Here is a 24,100-nt window from a genome sequence, read left to right on the forward strand (position 1 = left end):
TGGGTGCAAAAAAAGTGTTGCGTTTATAATTTTGTTCAGTGTACTTCAGACATGGAGCGTAGGTGGAGCAGTGCTTCTGAGCTCACATACTCTGCGGGACACCACCACATAAATGTGACTGTCCTCCTACAGGATTTAATACAGTAACAACTCACTACCAGTTACAAAGCAATTCCAGCTGCATTTTTCTTTAATACATTTCTTAAATTACCCGTTCACTATGTTCTAGCCCACCATCTAGTATCAAATTTTATTTGATTTTTGGCCCGATGCCAAACTTACTTGCCGATCCCTGCAGTAAACTGAGAATTGGGAATTGTAAATTGAGAATTGGTTCGTTGCAGTTTTAATGTTCCTGAGGCTTTTCCATGAATGTTAATCAAACAACAGAACACAGAGAAAAAAATCACTTTTGTAGCTTTAACACAGATTTATTAGATTTTATTTATACAGTAAAGACTATGCAGTGTTATTTTACATTTGATTATTCAATTTCTGTACCTGAATACGGTTACCTGGAGAATATAAAACACAGTTCATTTTCTATTATATTTATCCATTTTTGTAATTTGCTTACCATATTTTTCGGACTATAAGTCGGACTGGATTATGAGTCACATTTATTTAGGACCAAGAACCAATAAAGAACATTACCGTCTACAGCCGCGAGAGGGTGCTCTATGTTTTCATGTAGAAGCTACAGGAGCACTGAGCAGCATAGAGCGCCCTCTCGCGGCTGTAGACGGTAATGATTTTCTCTTGGTTCCTGTCAAATTAATTTTGATACGTCGCACCTGACTATAAGTCGCAGGACCAGCCAAACTAGGAAAAAAAGTGTGACTTATAGTCCGGAAAATACGGTATTTTCTATGCTTATTTATTCACCTACCAAATTACCCCAATCATTGATTTTATAATTTTTTCAAATAGACCTGATGAGCAGCAAGTCATGATTTTTTTTTTTTATATCGCAACACATTGCCGAGAAAAATTATCAAAATGTGAGTTTTTTTTCCAATATCGTGCCGCTCTACTTCGCTAATACTTAGCTAGCTAATAGGCTCAGGAGCTTCTGCAGCATGAACACAAACATGTATTCCTCCATTTTTGTTGTTGTTGATGTTACATGATGTAGCAGTGTCTGACTAGGGTTGAGATGTAGGGTGATGACATCGTTTCGCAAAATATACGGATTGGCTGTACACATGAAAAGCAAAGGTGTCATTTTCAGATTTATCCACTCTGGGACCCGGTTTAAAAATATATAGTGATTTCATTCTCCCAAACGCCGAATCCGTCTGGACGAAACACATATACCATACAAAATATTTACAATCACAGCTAAACATGTCTCCGTGTGTATGGGGCCTTACTGTGATTGTTTTTGTATGACTGTGTTAAACATATGACTGAATGAAACACTTCCCACGTACAGTGCAGTGATACCGTTTCTCTCCAGTGTGAATCCTTGCATGTGTTTTTAGATGTTCTGACTGACTGAATCTCTTGTCACAGTGTGAACACTTATAAGGTTTCTCGCCAGTGTGAATCCTCTCGTGTTTTTTCAAACTTGATGACACACTGAATCTCTTGTCACAGTGTGAACACTTTTAAGGTTTCTCTCCAGTGTGAATCCTCCCATGTGTTTTTAGATGTTCTGACTGACTGAATCTCTTGTCACAGTGTGAACACTTGTATGGTTTCTCTCCAGTGTGTATCCTCTCATGTTTTTTCAGATTTGCTGACACACTGAATCTCTTGTCACAGTGTGAACACTTATAAGGTTTCTCTCCAGTGTGGATCCTTTCATGTTTTTTCAGATTTGCTGACACACTGAATCTCTTGTCACAGTGTGAACACTTATAAGGTTTCTCTCCAGTGTGGATCCTTTCATGTTTTTTCAGATTTGCTGACTGACTGAATCTCTTGTCACAGTGTGAACACTTATAAGGTTTCTCTCCAGTGTGGATCCTCTCATGTTTTTTCATATATGCTGACGCTCTGAATCTCTTGTCACAGTGTGAACACTTATAAGGTTTCTCTCCAGTGTGTATCCTCTCATGTTTTTTCAGATATGCTGACACACTGAATCTCTGGTCACAGTGTGAACACTTGTAGGGTTTTTCTCCAGTATGAATTCTCATGTGACACTCAAAACCTGTTTTGTGTGTGAATCTCTTTCGACACTGAGTGCAGTTGAAAAACGTCTTGGCTCTTTTATTCTTTAAATCTTTGTGTTTGGTTTTAGAGAAACTCAAAGATTTTCCTCCAGTTTTGACATTATTTTTCTCCTCAACTTCACTTGATTCTTCATACTCCTCTTTTTCTTCAATGAACTCTGAAACATAAGTAAAAATTATTTATTTTTGGTAACTTGTTAAAAGCTGAGAAAAGTGAACAAAAAAGCGATCCTATTGGATGTTTAACATCTGTAAATATAATAATGACCTTTTTTTGCTTCAGATATAATGGAGACAACACTGTAAACATAAAATGAACACATTGTTATAATTTTTTCAATGCCCTCTACACATTTTGAAGCATTGTTGTTTTTTGGGGTCCATTTGACCCCAGGGTCTTTATGCTGAATAAAACAAGAAATTTAAAAATTTCACTAGGGCTGTGATGGTGGCAGATGTTTACCACTGCGGTGGTAATGCCAACGTTACAGCCCTAAATTTTTATATTCATATATTTTATATACATAAGCCCTATATATATATATATATAAACAGGGTTCTAAATTAACTTTTTTGATCACCAGCCAATCACCAATCAGAATTTCCACTAGCCATTTTTTTTCCGGTAAAAATAAAAAATTATGAGTGACACTGAATGCATTTGATCATTTTATTAACATTGTTGTTAATGCCTCAAATTAAAAATTTGAAATTGTTTTGTTTTTTTCTTTCGCGTAACTTACATGCTGCAATCGACATTCTTGTGATCAAACACAAGCCATTCATGACCCATCAGCCATTTGGCATTTAATTTTCTTTTCTTTGTTTCTCTGTCGATATCCTACGGAGCCCCGCACGTCACCTGTAGGAGAAAAAAAATCAATCTGTGGCGACGGTTTTGCAATCCGTCCCCTCAGTTTATAAACCGTACTCACAAATTCATAAACTGTTACTTTGGTTTAACAAATCGTACCCACGAATTTCCAATCCGTGCGCTCAGTTTTTGTAAACCGTACCCTCGGTTTTTGATTCCGTACCCACAAATTCATAATCCGTGCGCACACTTTCGCAATCCGTTCCCACGGATCTGTAAACCGTACTCACGGATTCATGCAGCAAGCTCTTGTTAACATACAGTTTTATTGAATATTATTATGTGGAATAGGTTTAATAATAATAAAGTAATAATCTTATAGAGCTTGGGAAACTACGTCACAGCGCATTGCATTCTGGGTAGTCGCGACCATTTTTTGGGACACGCTTATCAGTAAAAGTGAAAGTGAAAGTGACATGACATACAGATCAAGTGTAAGATTAGCCTACATATAAAGAAAAACTCAACAAGGAAGCCAAGATGCGGTATTTAGAAAAAAATCAAGACAATCAACGAACTCAATTTTGCCGTTTATTACTGTAAGAGGTGGTATGCAATATGCATAACCTGTATAATAATATATAATAATGATCAAAATAAAGTTATTTTTATAATGTTAATTTGTAGGCTAAATAAATGAGTACAAGAAAATAATTAATGAATTGCTTTATTTTTAATAAACTTTGACAGTTTTGTAAATGCTTGTGTACAATTCTTTCTTAACATGCATGAAGACTTATTTTTCAGATTTTATTATACTAAGCTCCATCCATCCTGCCGGAGTTAGATGCATGTTTCACTGTTAATGTTATTATTAAATAATGAGGCCGAAAATAACATTGCATTCAGTTAGAGAGAAAAGGAATGAAAACATAACCGGCATATTATTTGTTTTGTATTGCTTTTTACCCTTATTTTCTTTTTCTTTTTAGCGTTTATTTTTTTTGGTCATAAAACACAGATGGCTGTGTCTTATCCTATTGAGAATGAGAAGTCACGTGCCGATTTGGGTTGATTTGGGAGGGGTCTGAGCCGGTCGGCCCTGATGGAAGGATACGCTATCTGTTGCCAGGGGCAATGCCTTCAGAACTTCACAGAGGCACGACTAAACATTTCAGAGCGCTTTCATTTTTGCGCATTTATTTTGCCTGCGGAACAGATCGAGACGGATCTACGAATACGAGAAAGAAAAGGAAGAAAGTAAAGCAATGCAAAAACACAAGGCGATAGAAAGGGCACCTTACAGGAACAAGCTCACACCAAGCGCAAAACAGCGGTGTTTGAAAAAGCTCTCAGGCAGCTCCCTGCAGCGGCACAGAGACCTGAACAATTTACCTCAGTGCACACATATGGACATTATATTGGGAATTATATGGGAATTATATTGTTTACAATGTAAGTCACTTTGCATTCACGCTGTTAATGGCTTAATCTAAGCCGGACATTTACATCTCGCAATCACACATTTAACTACCCTAGCTAACCCAGAACTGGTTTGTCCACTTTGCAGCCCCCAACAAAAAATGTCATTGGGTTAAAATCAAATTATAACTAAACATACACAGCTTTAGCCTACATCAAAACATGTTGGAAACGTTCGTATACATTGAACATCTCGTTACAATCTAGTGTTCAGTGGCAGTTAATTCTAAATGCAATGTCATTACAATACGCTAAAACCCATGTGAATAAACTTACTTTGGCCAGTACAACACTGTTTTCATCACCTGCTGTAGATGGACCCAGCCACAGCAGAAAGCCTCGTAACTTTCCAAACACTTGTGGCTTTTAAACTCCTGCATTGTGTAGTAACTTAAACCAAAAACAATATAATTCCCAATGTCCATATGTGTGCATGGAGGTAAATGGTCCAGGTCTCTGTGCCACTTGAGAGCTTCTCCAAATACCGCTGTTTTGCGCTTGGTGTAACCTAAAAAAAACTGTATTTCATTGTTCCTATGTTTTCCATATGTATAGTGTGAGGTACTGCAGCAGTTTTTAACGCAGCAGGAACTTCCAGGCATGGTAAAACAGTGCAGAATTGCGAGAACCTCCTCTTAACAACACATTTAAACAATCCTGTTTCGCCGCCGGTATCATTCGCTGTCGCTTTCATTCTGTTGTTCTGCGGAGCTTCTGTCGCGAAAACAAATTCCTTGTATGTGTAAACATTCCTGGCAATAAAGCTCATTCTGATTCTGATTCCAACATGGCGGAGACCGTGATATCGAGGGAGGGGCTTTGTGCTATGACGACAACTTCTCATTCTCAATTGGTGATTAATGTAATAATCGCTATTACAAATAAACGCTAAAAAGAAGACTATTTGTGAATGCCGATCGTGGACTCATTGGATACTATGAAAATTAATGTTTAATAAACAGAAATGAATCTGCAAATGCGTGTCAGTTTACAAAATAACAATCCGTGGGAACGGATTGTGAATGTGTGCGCACTGATTATGAATTCGTGGGAACAGATTCAAAAACCGAGGGTACGGTTTGCAAAATCTGAGCGCACGGATTGGGAATTCGTGGGCACGGTTTGTTAATCCGTGGGTACGATTTGTTAAACCGAGGGAACAGTTTATGAATTTGTGAGTATGGTTTATAAACTGAGGGGACGGATTGCAAAACCGTCGTCACGGATTGATTTTTTTTCTCCTACAGGTGACGTGCGGGGCTCTCCGTAATATCCTCATCCCGTGGGTACGATTTGTTAAACCGAGGGAACAGTTTATGAATTTGTGAGTACGGTTTATAAACTGAGGGTACGGATTGCAAAACCGTCATCACGGATTGATTTTTTTTCTCCTACAGGTGACGTGCGGGGCTCTAATATCCTCATCCCCTGCCTCGTTCCTCTTTTCGCCCCCAGAAATCTGTCCCAACCACCGCTGCATTTAGTTTAATCTCATTTTTTTTCTTTAATAGCTAACTCCCTCCTCTTTCAGTCTATGCTCCCTGCTCTGGCTCCATTAGTTCTTTTTCCTTGTGTTTTCTGATGGAAGCTATTCGTTTCCATGTTTTTTCGCGCTGGTTTCCCTGCAAACTGCGTGCAGCCAATGGGCATATGAAACGTCATCACGTAGCATTACAGCACAGTGTTCATGGGAAATGTAGGATGTTCTGCCAGGGGGATAAATGACCGAGAACAGAGCCTCATGTCATGCATCACCAGCCAAACTGGCTAGTAAGTTTTAATTAACACCCGCCAAAATGAATTTTAACCCGCATTTGGCGGGTGTTAATTTAGAACCCTGTATATAAATATATATATATATATATATATATATATATATATATATATATATATATATATATATATATATATATATATAAAATGCCACTCTAAAATGTGGTTCCGAAAACCAGTCAGTGTCTGATGTGACCACCATTTGCCTCACGCAGTGAAACACATCTCCTCCATAAAGAGTTTATCAGGTTGTTGATTGTGGCCTGTGTAATGTTGGTCCACTCCTCTACAATGGCCGTGCGAAGTTGCTGGATATTGGCAGGAACTGGAACACGCTGTTGTATACACCAACCAAGATTTTTGCCCCTCAATAATTCTGTGTGTATTAACTTTTTTCATTGTTATCAAATCAAGGCATGAAACTTTGAATTACTTAAAATTAAGAAAAATGTAATGTCTTTGAATTACTTAAAATTAAGCAAACATTTTTGGCAAACAAGGGCGGTTTACTATTAAAACATAGAAGAAATGTTGTGTGATTATTCCTTAAAAAATAATGTTTGTTTAAATTTAGTAGTAGTAATAGGCCATGTACATTCTGCTGAACATGGACTTCAAACCCATGGGTTGCAAAATAAATGAATACCTTTACAATTCTGTGTGTGTATTCTGTGTTTATTATTTGACGTTGAAAAAGGAAACGTCTTTTTTTTGTTTGACGGAAAATCGATTTTACAATCGATTCAATTAACACTTATGTCTTAAAAATTTAAATTGGATTTTTTCACAAAAGAGACAACCCTAGTTCTTATCACGATATCTTACACCGCGGTTGCCAAACATTTTCTCTGGGGGCCACATTATCGTTCCTGACTGTGATGGGGTGCCAGGCCGGGCCAGCTATATAACATAGAATTGTATGACCCAGGCCAAAGTGACCACCAGCAGGCCTCATTAGCCGCATTTCCACTGTCGGGCCAGTGCGAGCCAGGGCTTAAAGCGGGCCGGGCGGGGCTCATAGCCCCTGGCCAGTAGCACCGAGGCCAGAATAGCGCAGGGTTTCCACAGTGGAGCTTGAAGCACTGCTGCGCATCACTAAAACACGCCCTTTACACGCCTCTCAGAACAACGCCGTGCAACCACAAAATTTCACCATCAAAGAGAAGTTATCAGAAAACTAAGAAATAAGTCACTGGAACATGCGCGATCACAAAACGAACATGATAAAAGCGGCAGTTTGTTTGCATGCTTTGTTATATATTCAAATTCAAAAGCATTGATGTTTTAACTATAGAATAAGTGATACATTGATCATATTGATTTAATTTATCGGGACTCAAAATTGATCACACATAAATACACGTATTTATATTTTATTTATTTATTTTTAACGCTTATGAAAATAGCCTGCTTATTCAGTCGAGTCTGTTTCTGTTTATTAGCCACAGTAGCCGTCACATTTAGAATGAATGATAATATCTCTATTTTTATAAAAGCTCCCGAACAAAAAACATTATTAGGCTATATTCTTTTATGATAGGCCACGTGAGATAAACTCTCGAGACGAGGCTTGTGACAGATAATATAATTTACGTAATAAATGATTGTGATAGAGAATAAGGAGCTGACGTCTGATTTCTTCAAGCAGTCATATTTTACCATGTTTACTATGGTAACATGTTTAGCGTGAATAACTTGTTCATCGCTTATAAATATTTCTGCCTTGTATGGGGATTATAATCGACATTGGATCAAGTTATTTCAAACACTCGCTGCTGACTGAAAGAGAGTTTAGAGCTTGATTTATTTAAAAAAGTGTTTAATGCTGGTGTTATAGCTGTTATCTTTCTGAAACGATCCACAGCGCAGACTCTCTATTTTTATAAAAGCTCCCAAATAAAAATCATTATTATATTTTGATGATATGCAACGTGGAGCTAAACTCACGAAACGAGACGACAGATAAAATGTTACTTAATAAATACACAATTGTGATAGAGAATAAGAAGCTGACGACTGATTTATCCAAGCGGTCATATTTACCATGTTTACTATGGTAAAGTTAATGTTTAGCGTGCATAGTCTTTTACATCGCTTATAAATATTTCTGCCTTGTTTAGTGATTATAATCCACATCGGATCAAGTTATTTCAAACACTTGCTGCTAACTAAGAGTGAGTTTTGAGCTCAACTGATTTTAAAAAGTCTTTAATACTGGTGTTAAAGCTGTTATCTTTCTGAAAGGATCCGCGCTGACGCTCTCCAGACACTGATAACCTCCGCCTTTGTTCATAACCCCTCCTCTAGCACCCTAGGAAGCCCCGGCGAGGCACGATCAAGCCCTGGAAGTGACAGTGAAAACGCGACTGGCCCTGGCACGCACTAGCACGCCCCGTCTTAACTCGATAGTGGAAACACGGCTATTGTGTAGTAGAGATTACTAGCCTGGCACAGCCATCCCCATTACTTACACATCTATATCAACACTTGATTCGTGGCACATATTTGTTTATCTTTACTAGTGGTTTGCAAAAGTAGTCATTGAGTTTACACTGTTTAAATTTGAAATACCACAGATATTCCATTAATTTATTTTCTAATAAAAATGACATCAAAGCTGTCATGAAAAGAAAGATCTGCCTAATTGAAGTGATTGACACTGGCAAAGGTGATTTAAAAATAATAAATTACAGGTAGGCCTGTTGATAATAATAATAATAATAATAGTAATAGTGTGCAGCACTTAATAAAGGAAATAAAATCAATAAAAAATAACATTGAAATTATACATGAGTAAAAGAACATTTAACATGAGTAATAGAACAACTAGCAAGCCCTTATGCCTATCCAGGTGAGCATGTTCAGTAAACATTTTTAAGGTCAAGGTGAAAATGCAATGAGCAGTAGGTAGGGCTGTCGCGATAACCGGAATATTGTAATACCGCGCTATTGACAAGAAAACCGCAGATGAAAGATAGCAACCGCAGAAACCGCGGCAACCGCAGTGTTCAGTTTTTTTTTTATGAGGCTGAGGCCTTCTTGTTTTTTCAATTTGTCACTGTGCATTCAATGTTAAATAAATTAATGATTACAATATGGTTACGAGTCTGTCATTTTCTCACGAGCCGTTAGCTTTATGGTGTTTCGTTTGTTTTGAATAGGCCGGCTGAAATGATGGCATGCGCTCTCGTCCCAAAACCCAATGTCACGTCGCCAGTTTGGGAACATTTCGGCTTTCAACCCAATGTAAAGGGTGAGCCAGCGAATTAAGATGAGCCAATATGCAAAATTTGTGGCAAAAAAGGTTCCTGTGACACGCGGCAATACATCTAATTTGAGGTGTCATCTCGCTAACTGTCATCCAGTTATTGAATCGCAGCTGCCCCCTCAAGCATCAGGTCGCGGAGCAACATCAAAAAGAACAGCTGAGACCGGTACCGGCCGACAGTTAGGAGTAGCTGAAGCCTTTGCGAAATCTGTAAAATACAGCCGTGAAAGTAACAGGCATAAATGCCTTACAACCGCTGTAACGCAGTCTCTAGTTCTTAAAAAATTTGATAAGCAGTACAAGAGTTGCAGGGCAAAACATATTTTTCAGAAACTGCTGTGCTGAAAATTTACAGCAGGGTAGCGACATCGATCAAAAGCGAGCTTATGAATGTTGATTACTTTTTTGCCACAACTGATATGTGGTCAAGTGTCAAATATGACTCCTTATATGAGTCTATCGGTTCATTATCTCAGCATGGAATGGATTCTGAAATCATGTTGTCTCGAAACAGTGTTTATGCCCGAAGACCACACGTCCGACAATATTTCAGATGCTCTCCGGCATGCATTTGAAGAGTGGTCCCTGGATGAAAATAAGCTGGCCTGTATCACTACAGACAACGGGGCCAACATCGTTGCAGCAGTCAGAAAGTTGAACTGGCCGTGGCTGAACTGCTTTGGTCGAAATTTACATTTTGCCATTATAAATGCAATGGCAAGCGTAAAGGACCGCACAGCCCTATCAATGGGCCTGTGTCACACATTGGTCAATACATTTTCTCAGAGCTGGTTGAAGAGAAGAGATCTAGTGAAAGCACAAGCGGAAGTTCAAATTCCTCACCATGGCCTCATACTGGTAAGTTATAAAATTTAAACTTCGCTAACTTATCGATCATGTTATTAGGCAATAAAAAAGACAAAATTATAAAAGAAACAATTTAAACTACTGTTACAATAGCATAGGCCTACTTGTCTGTTGCTGGGTTTAATGTATTTTTCGTTTAAAATAAATATTTTAAAAATGAAATTTATTTCAAAAGGTAATATATATTTAAGAAAAAACAAAGGCTAACTTCAACTCAATTTAACGTCCATATTGATATCGGTCTGTGCAAAATTGAGCCTAATATGCATTATTTTACAGTCGGGATAATTTAAATGTATTTTTTGTTTAGTAAAAGTATATTGAAACAAATAAATAATTTAAAATGTAGCCTAGTCTATAATTAATTTGGTAGCCTACTTGGATGTTGTGCTTGGCTAATTCAATTATTTAACGACCAATACTCTTTTCAGGACTGCGCTACGAGAATTGGGCACCAAACAGAAAATGGTGGAAAGGGTTTTGGAGCAAATCCCAGCTATTAGAAGAGTTTGGATGACCGGAGACACCAACATCTAAATCCAAGCTGGCAGGACATCGCTGTCCTTGAGTCCGTGAATGCAGCACTGAAACCCACAGCTGAGTTTACGGATCTGCTGTCTGGCGAGAGCTACGTTACAGTGTCTTCAGTCAAACCCATCCTGAAACTCCTGACAGAAGATATGCTTAAACCATCAAACGAGGATACCACCTTAACATCGGACATTAAACAAAAATGGGACTTTAGCTTATTCACAGTATCCCCCAGAGTTAGATAAGTCCATACATACCCTTTTCATTTCTGTGCCTTCTGTAAGTGTTATTTGACGCACCCACCGCTAGCTTAGCTTAGCACAAAGACTGGATGTAAATGGATACTGTTAGCATAGTAATCCCAATAAGTGACAAAATAATGCAAACATTTTCCTATTTACATGTTGTGATCTGTATAGTCACAGCGTGTACAAATAAGGCTATATGAGACAGAGACCATTTTTAATCGTATAAATACTGGGAACTAGGCGTAGGAGCACAACTAACGTTACTTGGGCGGAGTGGCTACTTGGGCGGAGTGATTAGCGCAGCACACGAGACGCCTTGTTGATGATTCCGTAAACAAAACAAGTGACTAGCTAGACGTGACTCGTGATCATGGCTGACATTGAGGTACTGTCAGACTCAGAGGAATTTTACTGTGTATCAAACCAAGATCCAGAACCATATAGTTTTGAGCCTGAATACACAGACGAGGAGTTACAAACTTTGGAAGCTGTAAGACAAGATGTCGAAGGGAGAATCAGAAAGAACACAGACTGGTGCTATAAATGTGGAACATGCCCTAATACACCCGGCAGTTGTCGTTTTTTTTTCCCATTGTGACAAGATCAACTGGAAGAATCGCCCCATGCCGAGTGAACCTAATGGTCAGCTGTCTACCAAGTAAGTGATTTTGTTATAATGATCAAGAGCAGTGTGTTCATGACAACACAATAATAACAATAAAGTGGATACACGGAGCCCCTATTCACGTAATAGTGTCACTACTAAGGTTATATTACATTAGCATGGCACTGTTACAGTATGGCTAATGTTAGTCATCTCAAAACATAACGGAACTCTTACCGCAGCAACAGGTGATCCAATTTGTCCTGTCTTTATTATCGATGGCTGTATCCTTTAGCACATGTTTCATGGTCCGTTTGCCAACTTGCATTTTTTCAAAATAGTGTTACAGTAAAATGTTCAGAGCAAACCAAATACTTTGTGATGGTGTTTACAGGTGTGTTTGGATCTATTTCCAGAGCAAGTAGCCATCGATTCATCAGGTCAGCGTTTTGGGTTGGAATTCTATGAAACATCATAGTATTACCTGTTCTCCCCTGTTTATTGTCGCAGCTCTTTACAATACAGCAAACACCCATGATTGCACACTATAAATTTACTCTATTACTCCAACTCTGAGCGAACTCTCTGCTCCTCACCACTGCGCGTATCGTGTGCTGCGCTAATCACTCCGCCCAAGCAGCCACTCCGTCCAAGTAACTTTAGCTGTGCTCCTACGCCTAGTGAGAATATAGTTCCCAGTATTTATATGATTAGAAATGGCCTCTGTCTCATATAGCCTTGTTATTTGTACACGCTGTGACTATACAGATCACAACATGTAAATAGGAAAACCGCACTATTTGTGCTAAGCTAGGCTAGCGGTGGGTGAGTCAAATAACACTTACAGAATGCACAGAAATGAAAAAGGTATGTATGGACTTATCGAACTCTGAGGGATACTGTGAATAAGCTTAAGTCCCAAAAAGTCAGAGTGTTCCTTTAAAAAGCAACAATATATGGTACATAACTCAACGACAGAGCTTAGTATGCAGTAAAATCAGGATAAATTAGGTTTAAAAAAAAACAAAACAGCGGTAATACCGCATATCGCGCTATTGAGCCACCCAAAATAACCGCAGCAGAAATTTCTTAACCGTAACTGCCCTAGCAGTAGGCTGAACATTGTGAGTTGCGCGTGTGCACTGTCTGTCACTGCTGGACCTCGAGCAAAATTCTGCAAATATTATAGTTTATTTTATAACTAAATATAAATTTCTAACTGAAAAAAAAAAATCTAAATACCAGATACAGACATTTAAAAAAAAAAAAAAAACATAGTCCATGACGACTTTTGGGTATTGCCTCCTAGGACCGGTTCAAGTCGCTGGCCTTAGTTTGGTGACCCATGTTTTACACTGTGAAGGCAATATCGATATTATATTATATAAAAAATATTTTTACCTTATATAAAAAGTCAGGGATTGGACATAGACATGAGAAGTCTTTTATTGTCCCGTTGTCCCAGTGTTTACTGTAATAAGCATACAGTAAACACTGTAACATTGTGAAATATTGTCCAATTAAAGTATCTATTTTGATGTTTTAACACATAGGCTACTGTATTTCTGTGATCAAAGCTGTATTTTCAGCATCATTACTCTAGTCTTCAGTGTCACATGATCTTCAGAAATCATTCTAAAATGATTTGTTGCTCAGTAACCATTTCTGATTATTATCAATGTTGTAAACAGTTGCATTTATATACACTAACTAGACATCCAAAACGCCGCTTTTACCGCCACTCCTACCGCCGCTGCAGCGGTGTAAAGTGCATGTGCAGCTTTTGACCGCTGAGTGGCGCTTTAACCACAAGTTATAAAACAAGTGCATCAAAGCACATTTTCGCAAATAGACGTCAGTTTTGCCTCGCTGATGTGTTACATTTGACTGCTTCCGTCACGGAAAATGAAAGAAAAACACTATAGTTTAAATATTTCATATATTTAATATTTAATATTCACAGATGAAAGTTTGGTATTTATGAAGTTATATGCATTTCTTAGAACAAGAAAGAGAAAGAGTCTGTGCTTATATTTTCTAATCTACATGGTATTAAACCATATTTTAGATTGGACACATTTAAAAGGTGTGCAGTATTATTTATATTATATTAATTATGCGTTATATTATTCGAAATAAATTGTGGTTTACTTTGCATCTGAGCATTAAAAGTGGTAGCCTATTTTAGGGGGGTAGGCTACATGGATTAATATGCAAAATGTCAATATTTTAATATATTATGCCTATATTTTAATTTATATTTTAAATATAAATATATTTTTTCCTTTAATAAAACAACATGCATTTTTGTTATTCGTTACCTGCCCTTTATTTTGACATTTTGACATGAAATTTGTCTGTAAACTGATTAAGAAATTGTTGAGCAGTGTATAATTTCCTTCCCATTATTTAGGCCTAATTTGCCTAAAAACAAGAAACGAATACAATTAAACCGGCACGATTAAATCTTTGAAACTCTAAAGAATTAATAAAATGTCCTCACAATTAAACGCAAGTTCTCTCATTATAATCAACAACATTCACACGATGTAAAAAAAAAAAAAAGCTTTAGTAATTGATAACTAAAGTAATTTTAAAGGGAACCTTCTTTACTTGCTTTTAGTGTAGGGTAATATCATATGGCCTAAAAAAAAAAATCCCAGGTTTTTTTTTTTTTTTTAGAAAAAAAAAATGATTTATGATTTAAACCGATTTTTAAATCAATATTCAAATGACGAAGAAATTTTACAAAACAAAGTTTTAATATAGTTCTTTATCATTCATTTAGCAGTCAAATTTATAACTGTACCAAGATGATTAATTTAATACTAGCCCATCATGCATTTAACCATCCACTCAGCTTTAAGAGCTGTTCAGATTAAAACTGGCAGATCAGCAGTGAGTCAGTGTCATGGATGGAGGACCTGTTAATATTTTTTCTAGTTTATATGTCCATCTCCTTATGCCGCTGGTTTAGATTTTTTTTTTTTTTTTTTTTCTTATAGAACTTATTTGTAAATAGAGCAGTCACTGTCTGTGTCTACACCGGACGCCAGAGTTGTCATCTGTGTCCCACAGCGAAAAGTGTGTCTAAATTTGATGACATCACACTATAGTGTCAAATCATCTGAACGCAGTATCAGAACATTTCATCATAAACAGAACGAGCATTAGTTCACTGATGGGGATCGTGTCCAGTGTATCCATCACTGTGTTCTGCTGTATTTGGTTCGATCGTTCCACTCCAGACCGGTGTAAACCTGGCATGCCTTTTTTTATTTATATTTTTATTTTTTTATAGCCCTGCTTGTTTTAACGTTTTTATTAAATATCTGTATTGACTGCGTGGTCATATTATCTAATTATTTACTGCCATGCGACCTACAAAAGTAAAGCTTGGCGAGTCGATGAACGAGCATTGCTGCAGGTTGATTTTTGGCAGATGTTTGTTTCGTCAGGTGAAACATCTCTCTCACTCGCAGCAGAGTCTGTGAGAAGCAACAACTTCCCCTCCGCGCGAACTGATACCAGAAACACGCTCCGCCTTCACCCAGTGAATAAAGTATTTCAGTATGTTTGAAATGTTATGTTCATAACAAAGCATATAAAATAATAATAATAATTTTAAAAAATAACAGGAGAGTTTCAAGGTGGCTTAAGCTATGTGAAAACTTTTTCCCGATCACATGCCAAACTAATAACATTGTAAGCATTAGCTACATCTTTAATTGCTGCTTTCTGCTGTGAAAATTTTGTTTGTGATGAAAATAATATCTTTGTCAGTTATTTTATCTAAACAGATCCATTAACTTCTTCAAGATTTCAAAATCAGATAGCATGCTGATAATGTAGCACTGTGTAAGCAGTGTGCCTGAACGCGTTCATTGAAGGATAGTTCATGAACTCGTTCATATTTTGGGCGAACGTGAACTGAACGTGCTGAATTAATGCCCGATGAACGTTACTGTCAACTCGTTCATTCTGGTGTCTGTGAACTGGCACGATCTCTCAGGTTAACTTCGTTCAATAGGGTGCCAGATTTCTAGAGCCTTCCAGACGAAAAAACGGCTAAAACACACCGTAAACGGGTCTTAATATGTAGCGGAAAAACACCCAATCTGGCAACACCGTCCGCCGCATGCGTGACGCGTCATCAAAAAAAAAAAAAAAAAAGGCATCGAGGCGACAGCAGCAAGTAGAAAGAAGGCGTATGATCATTTAAAATAATTTTATGATGTTTATGATAGACAAGGTCGGTGAGAATGGGAGACAAAGCATTAAAGCAACAAGGGGGAAGTGCTGTCCCCTCAATGCTAATGTAAACCCTGGTTGGATAAGGATTCAAAATTGGATATGAAGATGAAATCTGAAGCATAGCTTCATTGTTAAAACTGATAAAATAATTGCTGTCTGTGATTCTATATAGGCTGTTGCAATAATTTAGAAAAATAATAGCTCGCAGCAACATATGGAAAAAAAGAACTATGAACTAGTTCATTTTTGGAACTGTGTGAACTTAGTTCAAAATGTTGTGGTTTGAACTATGAACTGAACTAGTTCATTTTAAAATTTGTGAATTGAACTTTGAACTAGTTCATGTAGAAAGTGAACTTTCCCAACACTGACTGTAAGATTACATTTGTTTGAACGCATTATTGCGAAAGCGATTGAGTGTGAATCTGTTTTAAAGCATGCTTTAACCCTAAAATAATCAGTAAAAGAAACAGACTAACTCTTAACATCCCGCTCGACTCTTGCAGTCAACCTTCTGATCAAGCTAAATATGTTGGCTATTGGCATGAATTTTACTCGTGATAAGAAGCTCATATTCAAGTGTTTGTGCAAAAATTATTAATGTGCATTAATGACAGGGAGGCGCCGTCTCATCACTTTAATTTTTCATGATAATGATAATTTTTTTAATTAACATAATATTGTGGTGTCTCACATAGGTACATTAAAAATATATCTACAGAAAGCTTGAAATGTTTTTAAACGAAAAGGAATAGTGTAATGTGTGAATGTTGCATTTCTCTCATCAGAGAGAGCAGCACTGTGAATATAACCAAAACAACAGTCCTATATAAACCGGTTCAGCAAGTGAAAGCTTCATGACACTATCCATATGAAAGAGCAATTCACACCTTTATCTCGATCCCACAAGCCATGAATAACTATCCAAAACCCAACCCCCTCCAGCTGCTCTGAGGAACGGTGTGTTACTGAAACATGCCTGCACTCAGCAGCACTACTATTTGTATTCATAATTTTCTCGGAGCCCATATTATTATTTTCACAAGACCGTAATGATAATAACAAATCATCAATTAATAATTCATCATTATTTTACGAAAATCATTGTTATTTGTGATCGTGGATGTTTGCGGGAGGCTTTAAGACCAAGCGGAATCCTCTGTTCCCGCCTCACAGCGCGCGGGTCTCCGAGGCTTCACTGTCTGCTGTTTGACTTTACTGAATCAGATTGAGATGAACTTATTGATCATGAGCCCAACATTTAGCAAGGCAGGAAAAGTCTAACGGAATAGAAGTCTAGGACTAATCTTAAACTTGGAGCTCATTATATTGAAGTAGCTACATATCCAAACACCAGAAACGTTATGCATTTTATGAATAATGAAATGTTATGAAAATTATGAATTTTATTTATTCACATGCTGTATGGTTTAAATAATATTTTAGTTCACAACTTTAAGTTCCATTGGCTAATGTTTCATAAACCTTCAGTTGTTATGCTCTAAAATCCATTATTAATTTCACAGTATTTTTACCACCTAAATGACTAATCTTCAAAGTCACAATTCTATAATGGTCAAAATTACTCAGGCCAATGGTATTTTTTAATGACATTATTTTATTATTATTATTATTTGAATAATTGTAGCTTACATAAATAGGTAAAGCAAAACAAATATTCGGATTGTCCCTTATTTTTCCCCTTGTTTTCCTAAAGAATAAACACGTATTTTTTACAAGAATAAACATGATAACATATTATTAATTAATAAAAATAATTTAAGCAATTAAAACCTTTTTTTAAAACTTGAATTTAAATACTATTAAACTAACTTTAAATTCTCAAGGAGTTTATAAGTAAAAAAAAGTTCTAAATGAACTTGTGTTAACAATATAATTAGATTTTTTAAAATGAACAATTCCTGTATAAAATGGGACAGCAACCTTTATATCACTGGTTCTCAACCTTTTTTTCCAGCGGGCCGCACTATGGTCTAAGTGCAAGTCTACGCATATAATTTACATATTACGTCAGCAATACGAACCAACCTGATTTATAATATTATAGCCTAACTATTATGATATATAATCTATTACATTCATTGAAATAAACAATTCTACTCCCCATAAATAAAACACCTGATGCTGTCGGGAGCTGACCAATTTTGTGAGATTCAGCTTGAAAGGAGTAACACAAAGAAGTAGCGATTGTAACGCCTGTGTTATACTTTTCGCATGAGCAATCCAGACGCAGACTTCTTCAATTTATACTTCTGAATGCGCAGGCTGATGGTCAGCTCTAATTGCCCAGAATTATTGCACATCTCACTGTCTTTATATTCTTTTACTGACGGATTGCACAGGTTCGAGTAGCAATGAGCTTCTTCACTCTGCCTGGCTGCACATGTGCAATTTTGCTTTTGAAGCCAACTGACCAGGCGCACCTGTCCAGAAAGTTTGTCAGAGGGTTTAAGATGCAGGCTTGCATGACCTGACGCGCAACATTTCAGAAAATGTGCGTTCACAAATGTAGCCTATTTTGACCCAAATATGGAAAGCACAATTGAATTTAATAATATGAGGTACTCTCTTGAGATATTTGCCACATTTCTTCAATTAAGGATTGTTACATAGTGTATGGTGTTTCCATTTATCTGAACTTCTTCAAGTGAGTTGCAGGTAGGGCTGTAGTCAACTAAAGAAATGCTTAGTCGACCAAAGTCCTGTCCTGCGCAACGACTAGTCGACTAAAAAATAATAATAATGAAAAACGCGATGTTTTGCATTTTGATTGAACATTTATTAAACAATTATGAGCATTTGTAAAACAACAACGAAAAAACATCAATAATACATAAAACTATAATAATAATACAATTCTTTGAAAATTAAGTGATTGTATTTTTACTGCAAAGTGAGTAGCTCTGTCCTAGGTCCGTGCACCTGACCACACCATACGCTACAAAAAATATAAGGCAGCATTTAAGCACAGGTGCAGGGTGTGGCCTGCACACCTAACCAACTCCACGTCTGGCCACTGACATCAGTAATCCCACCGAGAGAACCATGTTGGCAGCGTTTTCCGTTACCACTGACACCCACTTCTCTGGTGGAATGTGGTAAGCGTTTGTCGCACAGCGACATTTTCTCCCGTGTGTGCTTCATCCATCTGCTTTGTTTCTAACACAACGCTATTCATTTTCCAGTCTGCATCGATAAAACGGGCCGTAACTATCATGTATGCCTCCATTCTAACCGAAGACCACAATCAGTTGTGAGGCTTACATCCTCCGAGGACTGGAGAAACGTTAACTGGCTTACATTTAACGTAGTCCATCAAACCGCGAACGCAGCGCATGCATGACAGTCTCCCGTGCTGGCACAGAATATCTTGGCTCGACGATTTTAAACATGTTCTAAAAGATTTCTTGGATATTTTGTCGACTAAAGCCAAACAAGAAGCGTTCTAACTGATTTAATACAGCAAATCTACATATAATCCTGAGCGCGCAGTGCAGCCAGCCACAGATGAGGTTCCCGAGTGTTCACGTGGTGCGCTAAAATCTGGCACTGTTATAAAATAGCCTAAATGAAAGCATTTAAAGTTTGGGATAAAACATAGGCTAATTAAATTTAGAATACTGTAATATATAACTGCCAATAAAGGAATAAATATCAAGGAGTTAATCAATGAATATTTCTTTATTGGTGAAAAAAAAAAAAACAATTATGCAACTGGTCGACAATGAGAATGTCAGTCGACCAAGACGGCATCGACCGATTAGTCGACTAAACGACTAAAGTTGACAGCCCTAGTTGCAGGGCAAAAAAAAAAAAAAAAACGAAAATCCAGCACTTCTCCTTCAATACTGATACTGCGACTGTTGACGGTTTGTACATGTTCATTCGCTGGCATTTTTTTTAATTTCTTTTTTTTCTCCCTTAAAAAAACAAATGTGTCCATTCTGATGCGCAATTTTACCTTAAAGGCAATTTACCTAATGGCTGTTGATGACTATTTGAATTGAATTCTGCCAAAGTGCGCGCTTGTATGTGTTCGTTAAATGCTTATGCCAGTGCTCATGTCTGAAAAAAATATATATGAAGAAGAAAAAAAACACTTAAAAACATTAGGATATAGCTTATATTTCATTAGTAGCATTTTTTTTTTAAATTGATGTAAACAATAAAATTTTACAAACTGATAAAGTTTTTTTTTTTTTTCAGCATGTTGTGCAGACCGCATTAGAATTTGTGACGGGCCGCAGGTTGAGAACCACTGCTTTATATCAAACATTTTTAAATCGTCCACAGCTGAGCTTTGAGGGAGGCTGATCCGCACCAGATCACGTGAAGTGAATGTAATGAACAAAGTCGTTTTCAGATGCAATGAACGAAAGGAAAAAAAACATGGATAACCTAGATTAGTGCCAGGCTCTGTTCTGAAGTAAAATAATTATAATTAGTACTGTTAACCAAGAGTAACACATTTTAACGGATTAATCGCCTATTTTCATTTGCTGAATGTTTTCTTTATTTTTTAAACACGCTATAAAATAAATTAAGTTTGTCAGAGGAAAAAAATATATGAGTCGTGTATAGGTTTCATTTGAACGGATCAATCACCTATTTTCGTTTGCTGCATGTTTATTTTTATTTTTTTTAAACACGCTAAAAAATAAATCAGAGTTTGTGAGAGGAAAAAAATAGGCTACAGGCTCAATCGGGAGAAATCAAACGTTTCCATATTTGTGATGTTGCCCATTTGAAGCTTAACTAGGCTATTATTCATGAGGTAAATAGGCTGTGTGCGTTTCAGTATTGATAAAAAAAAAAAATCATAATTAACAATATGTCAAAGTGCTCACGCCGAATGTCTGGTGAACGACTTCTGTTTCCATTATGTGCGCTTTAAAGCACTTTAAAATAGGGGGGGGGGGGGGGGGGGGTCTCTCATTAACCACCAACAGTGTGCAGTATCCACCAAGATGATGTTAAGGCAGCCACAGGACAACGGCACCAGTGCGCTCACCACACACCAGCTACAGGTGGAGACTTGAATCAGAATGAGCTTTATTGCCAGGTATGTTTACACACAGAGGAATTCGTTTTCATGATAAAAGCTCCTCAGTACAACAGACTTTCTCCTTTCAGATGAATCAGATAAAATCAAATAAAGTGAGCGCATCAATAATAAAATGTGCCTCACACAGCTCTGAGGGGTGAATAAAGCCCTCCTGTAGCGAATCTATGCCTTTAAAGAAAAATATTCATATTTAAAAAGTATAAACATTTTTATCTTACTTCCTCTTGTCATATGTGCAAGCCATTCCGGGGGTTGACGTAGGACGCAGCCGTTTTACAAAAACACATTGATTCGCTTCTGGACGCCTTTATTCACCCCTCTGAGCCATGTGAGGCACTTTTTTATTACAGATGTACATGCTTTATTTGACTACTTTTGGACTGTTGAACAAAAACATCTGCCTACTTCAATTATAATGCTTTTCGTTTTTGGGTGAACTAACCCTTTAATATCTTTGTTGCGGTAAACACAAAATATGTTTTGAAGAATGTGGGGAACCAAACATTAGCTGGTGCACATTAGATAGTAGGAAAAAATTATATGAAAGTCTGTTCAACTGTTTGGTTATACACATTATTCAAAATATAATAACACCATAATATTGTTTTCTGTGAATTAGTGAAAATGATTGTAGCATAAACTCTAGTATACCACATTCAGTTTTCAAACGTATTGTGAACAAATGTTCTGTGTGTGTATCATGGCCTTATTTCAGTGACACAAACAGACATTAACTTTGAATGAAAAAAAATACCAACCTCTTTGTTCCTCCTGTTTTATTCTCCAGGTTTCTGGTTCCTCGTGTTTTATTCTCCAGGTTTCTGATTCCTTGTGTTTTATTCTCCAGGTTTCTGATTCCTCGTGTTTTATTCTCCAGGTTTCTGGTTCCTCGTGTTTTATTCTCAAGGTTTCTGGTTCCTCGTATTTTATTCTCCAGGTTTCTGGTTCCTCGTGTTTTATTATTATAGTTTCTGGTTCCTCGTGTTTTATTCTCCAAGTTTCTGGTTCCTGTTTTATTATTATAGTTTCTGGTTCCTCGTGTTTTATTCTCCAGGTTTCTGGTTCCTCATATTTTATGCTCCAGGTTTCTGGTTCCTCTTGTTTTATTCTCCAGGTTTCTGGTTCCTCATATTTTATTCTCCAGGTTTCTGGTTCCTCTTGTTTTATTATCCAGGTTTCTGGTTCCTCATATTTTATTCTCCAGGTTTCTGATTCCTCTTGTTTTATTATCCAGGTTTCTGGTTCACTCGTGTTCTCTTCACTCTCTTCTTTAACAAACTCCATCTTCACAGCAGCAGATCTCAGTTCTGATTATAGTCCTCCAGATATTACTGCTTCAAAACTTAGTCGTCTCGACTTTTTTTATATTACAGGTCTGATTCAAAAACTGTATTTTCTCTTAAAAGAAACATGTCTAACCGTTTGTATTAATGCAGAATCCCGACATAACTATAACAAAGAACGTGGTGAAACTAAACGTCTTCCTCTAAGGTTTAATGGCATCTTTCCAAACAAATTAATGTGTTTAGCGCCACCCGCTGGACTGGAGAGAGAAGCGACGCGGCAAAAACAGAACGAATATATTTATTAACAGAACAAATATTTAAATAAAATAGTGTACACTTTTGGTTGTATCTGTGCACTCTTAAATAAATCTTTTATTGCTAGCTGAACTTTCAGTTCCTTTAGATCTTCCACAAGTTGAGCTCGTTCCTCATTATATGCTTGACATTGAACAAGCACATACTCCACTGTTTCTGCCACCCCACAATGGATGTACTCTGTCTCACTTTTACCTAACATGTGTAAATAATAATTTAATCTGGTGTGCCCAATGCGTATCCTCGAGATAATTTTATCATCTCTTCTGGATCCATATTTTCTCCTTTCACTCCCCACTGTATCCTGAATATTGTACAGATGTCTTCCTTTTAACTAATTATTCCAGTTGTCTTGCCAGATATTTATAACAGCTTTTCTTACAATGCACTTAGCTTCAGCTTTGCTTAATGGAATCTCTATGTCGACTTCATCCTTTTTTAATCCCGTCTTTGCCAGTTTGTCCACTATCTCATTTACCTCAACTCCAACATGAGCTGGTACTCATAAAATTATATATTTTTGTCTAGTGGATTTATTCTGTACAAAATCTGTAATATACCATATAAGATATCTTGTCTAACATCTGACATTCCACTCTTTAAGCTGCACAAAGCTGAGAATGAATCAGAGCATATGACTGTATCCTTAATATTAGATTCTTCTACCCATATCATTGCTATGAATATTGCCATGAGTTCAGTTGTAAATACTGATATATCATTAGACAGTCTTTTAACAGTACTTTGTTCAATATGAGGTATATATATTGCTGCTGCTGTATAACCAGATTGAGGATTTTTAGACCCAACAGTAAATATCTGAACACTATTGTTATAGTTTTGATTCAAATAATTTACCACTGCTATATTCATAGATACACACCTTTCCTTTTCATTCTTTGTGATGTTTAATTGTAGATCCACTAAAGGCATTTTGTACATCCAAGGGGGTACACTTGGTGTAATTACCATATGATTCATGACTATACCATATATTCCAATATCTTTGGCAACTTTATCAGCATTCCATCCAAAACTATTAAAACTTGCATATTCATGCCCCCAACTTTCTTTTACCACATCTTTCACTGGATGAGCATCTGCATGTCCCTTTACGGAGCACCAATACGCCATTTTCAGCTTAATTCTCCTAATTTCTAAAGGCATATCTGCCATTTCAACCTCCAAAGCAGAGATTTGAGATGTTTTAAATGCCCCACATGCTATTCTCAGTGCCTGGGATTGTACTCCATTTACTTTATTTAGTATGGAAGGTGCTGCTGAACTGTATACTATGCCACCATAATCAATAATTGGCCTTATCATTGCACAGTAAATTCTCTTTAAAGAATACAGAGTTGCCCCCCAATCTACTGCAAGACACCTGAGAAA

The 24,100-nt window shown here is 37.0% G+C and overlaps 2 protein-coding genes and 1 long non-coding RNA gene across 9 annotated transcripts in view; 2 read left to right on the top strand and 1 right to left on the bottom strand.

Moving 5' to 3' along the window:
* LOC127952149 (zinc finger protein 271) overlaps window positions 1–24,100 on the top strand; it is a 223,445-nt gene that overhangs the window by 83,444 nt on the left and 115,901 nt on the right. The window lies entirely within an intron of this gene.
* LOC127952191 (zinc finger protein 570-like) lies at window positions 411–22,391 on the bottom strand. The gene is made up of 2 exons (XM_052550591.1): window positions 21,866–22,391; window positions 411–2,338 (listed from the first exon to the last, which is right to left on the bottom strand). Exons 1-2 carry the CDS (start codon window positions 22,389–22,391, stop codon window positions 1,611–1,613), a joined length of 1,254 nt encoding a protein of 417 aa, XP_052406551.1. The 3' UTR covers window positions 411–1,610.
* LOC127952231 (uncharacterized) lies at window positions 21,027–22,480 on the top strand. 2 transcript variants are annotated; one of them, XR_008152856.1, is made up of 4 exons: window positions 21,838–21,894; window positions 21,985–22,131; window positions 22,162–22,281; window positions 22,342–22,480. It is a non-coding gene; the product is annotated as an uncharacterized LOC127952231 (long non-coding RNA). The 2 variants fall into 2 exon arrangements; XR_008152857.1 differs by lacking the exon at window positions 22,342–22,480 and having other exon boundaries at window positions 21,027–21,894; window positions 21,985–22,161; window positions 22,192–22,339.

The sequence above is a fragment of the Carassius gibelio genome, chromosome B3 (genome assembly GCF_023724105.1).
Source record: "Carassius gibelio isolate Cgi1373 ecotype wild population from Czech Republic chromosome B3, carGib1.2-hapl.c, whole genome shotgun sequence".
In the NCBI taxonomy this organism is placed as follows: Eukaryota; Metazoa; Chordata; class Actinopteri; order Cypriniformes; family Cyprinidae; genus Carassius; species Carassius gibelio.

What these genes read in the sequence shown, in the direction of transcription:
- LOC127952191 (XM_052550591.1), bottom strand. Translation starts at nt 22,391, where the DNA reads ATGGAGTTTGTTAAAGAAGAGAGTGAAGAGAACACGAGTGAACCAGAA. An exon ending in AAAACAGGAGGAACAAAGAG is followed by an intron (nt 2,339 to 21,865) that starts GTTGGTATTTTT and finishes CTTATGTTTCAG; the next exon opens with AGTTCATTGAAGAAAAAGAG.